This window comes from Branchiostoma floridae, unplaced genomic scaffold (genome assembly GCF_000003815.2).
Source record: "Branchiostoma floridae strain S238N-H82 unplaced genomic scaffold, Bfl_VNyyK Sc7u5tJ_1511, whole genome shotgun sequence".
Classification (NCBI taxonomy): domain Eukaryota; kingdom Metazoa; phylum Chordata; class Leptocardii; order Amphioxiformes; family Branchiostomatidae; genus Branchiostoma; species Branchiostoma floridae.
In genome coordinates this window covers 31,738-33,706 of record NW_023365735.1, presented here as the reverse complement: position 1 = coordinate 33,706, position 1,969 = coordinate 31,738, and the positions used below count along the sequence as shown (strand labels likewise).

The 1,969-nt window shown below is 46.2% G+C and overlaps 1 protein-coding gene across 1 annotated transcript in view; it reads right to left on the bottom strand.

Moving 5' to 3' along the window:
* Positions 1-117: 117 nt before the first annotated feature.
* The window catches only part of LOC118407965 (metal regulatory transcription factor 1-like), a gene marked incomplete at its 3' end in the record, with an annotated part of 17,061 nt that continues 15,209 nt past the window's right edge, over positions 118-1,969 (bottom strand). Inside the window, 2 exon segments of the mRNA XM_035808571.1 lie at positions 118-323; positions 1,557-1,689. Coding sequence (XP_035664464.1) covers positions 118-323; positions 1,557-1,689 — 339 coding nt within the window.

Sequence of the window (1,969 nt, the reverse complement as noted above, 5' to 3'; positions counted from 1 at the left end):
GTCCATATACCTGTGACTTATCTGGCTGCCCTGCGGACTGTACCACTGGCACATTCATGAGGATGGTGAGGGGGGATCAGGACGCCACATTTATGTTCATACCTGTGAGTTATCTGTCTGCCCCTCCCCTGCGGACTGTACCACCGGGACGTTCATCAGGATGGTAGGGGGGATCAGGTTGGTCTGTGGCTGTAGCTGCAGGTCGGGCGGCAGCAGCAGGGGCGCCTGTTGCCCCGGTAACTGTTGCCCCGGCGACGGCTGCAGCATCTCCACTGGACCCCCCATGGAACTGTAGTCGGACTGCTGCACCTGTGTTGCGCCTCCTTGTGGAGAAGAGAACGTGGTGAAAAGTCAGCCACAACATCAACCACTAAGAACGCCATTTCTTTTGTTTCATGGACACTGAGAGAAAAATTATGAAGCGAGAGCGAAGTACAGAATAGTCATTTTTATCAAGTATCTACTGTCATACTTAACAGAGGCAGTTAGCATTGTTTATGTATCATAGGATAGGATACTCCGCCTAACAAATTCATTAGTAGCGAAATGAACCATTGTTTTGAGTATTGCCCATTCAGAAACAATTAGGTCCAGGTTCAGGTCTGGATCTGGACCTGGACCATACCTGTACCTGAATTTTCTGTACCGGTACCCACCCCTACTGAGGAAGTACAAACATATACTATGAGACCAGGGCTCTAGCCAGCTCAAATTTTTTTTCCGTCAGCCAATTCCCATTGTTGCGAAAACACTATTCCAGGAGTTAGAAAGACTGAACTGAGGCCTTGAAAAAATGGTTTTTAATGAGATTATTGTAAGCGAAGGGGTGCCGACACACATCGTCAACAATAATAACAATAGCAAAACAAACAGTGTGTGGCTTTTACAGCCATGGACGGCGTCCCCAAGTCGCCTGTAGCTTATACCAAGGATTTTTGTCTGTCAAGGTTGACGGATTGGTTTAAAATTTTTTCCGTCACACGCAGCAAATTTCCGTCAATTGATGGAAAAACGGACGCTGGCTAGAGCCCTGACACTGAGAGAAACATTATAAAGCGAGAGCGAAGTACAGAATAGTCATTTTTATCAAGTATCTACTGTCAAACTTAACAGAGGCAGTTAGCGTTGTTTATGTGAAGATAGGACACTCCACCGCACAAATTCCTTAGTAGCAAAATGGACTATTGTTTGAGTATTGCCCTTTCAGAAACAATTAGGTCCAGGTTCAGGTCCGGACCTGGACCATGTCCTCTGGACCTGGACCATACTGTAATTTACTTTGTCTTCTGGGTACCAAACTTTCACGGTCTGAGAAAATTTAACTTGTTCTCGGAACTAAATGTTCACTGTCGCAGGGCCCATAAAAAAAGTCTGTGAATTATTTGTTATCAGTAATGATAAGTTCCTGTTATAGTCGTCACCATGAAATCCGTGAACATAACACTATTAACAGTACATTGAAAAAATCAGGAAGTACAGTACCTCTACCTAAATTTCTGTACCGGTGGCAGCGGTACCCACCCTTACTGAGGAAGCATAAATACTATGAGACGAACCTGTCCCTGCTGTAACAAAAGCCGGCTGCTGGGTGGTCACGGCGACGCCAGTGTCCGGTCCTAACGCCACGATCTGGTTCCCTTGCTGGTCGGTATAGATCGGGGTCAGCATGTCCGTGGAGATGGGCAGACCCTGGAGGGAAGGAGGTGAATACATATAGAATACAACACGGTGTATTCCGTATCACCCGAGGTATCAGCCCGACTCTTATGTCATACCCACCTAAAAAAAAAACTGTTTTGATGCGAAATGCGCCAGAAGTTGAACAAATTTGGTGCCCTTGAACAAAAAGTGTTGCAACAGCAATGTTACAATGTCCGAATCAAATATTCTCTACTTTCGATGGCGCCGCACTCGGCCCGCTCGAACAGTTTGATTATTCAAATGAGCCCGTGGATACGCCTTCGAACTG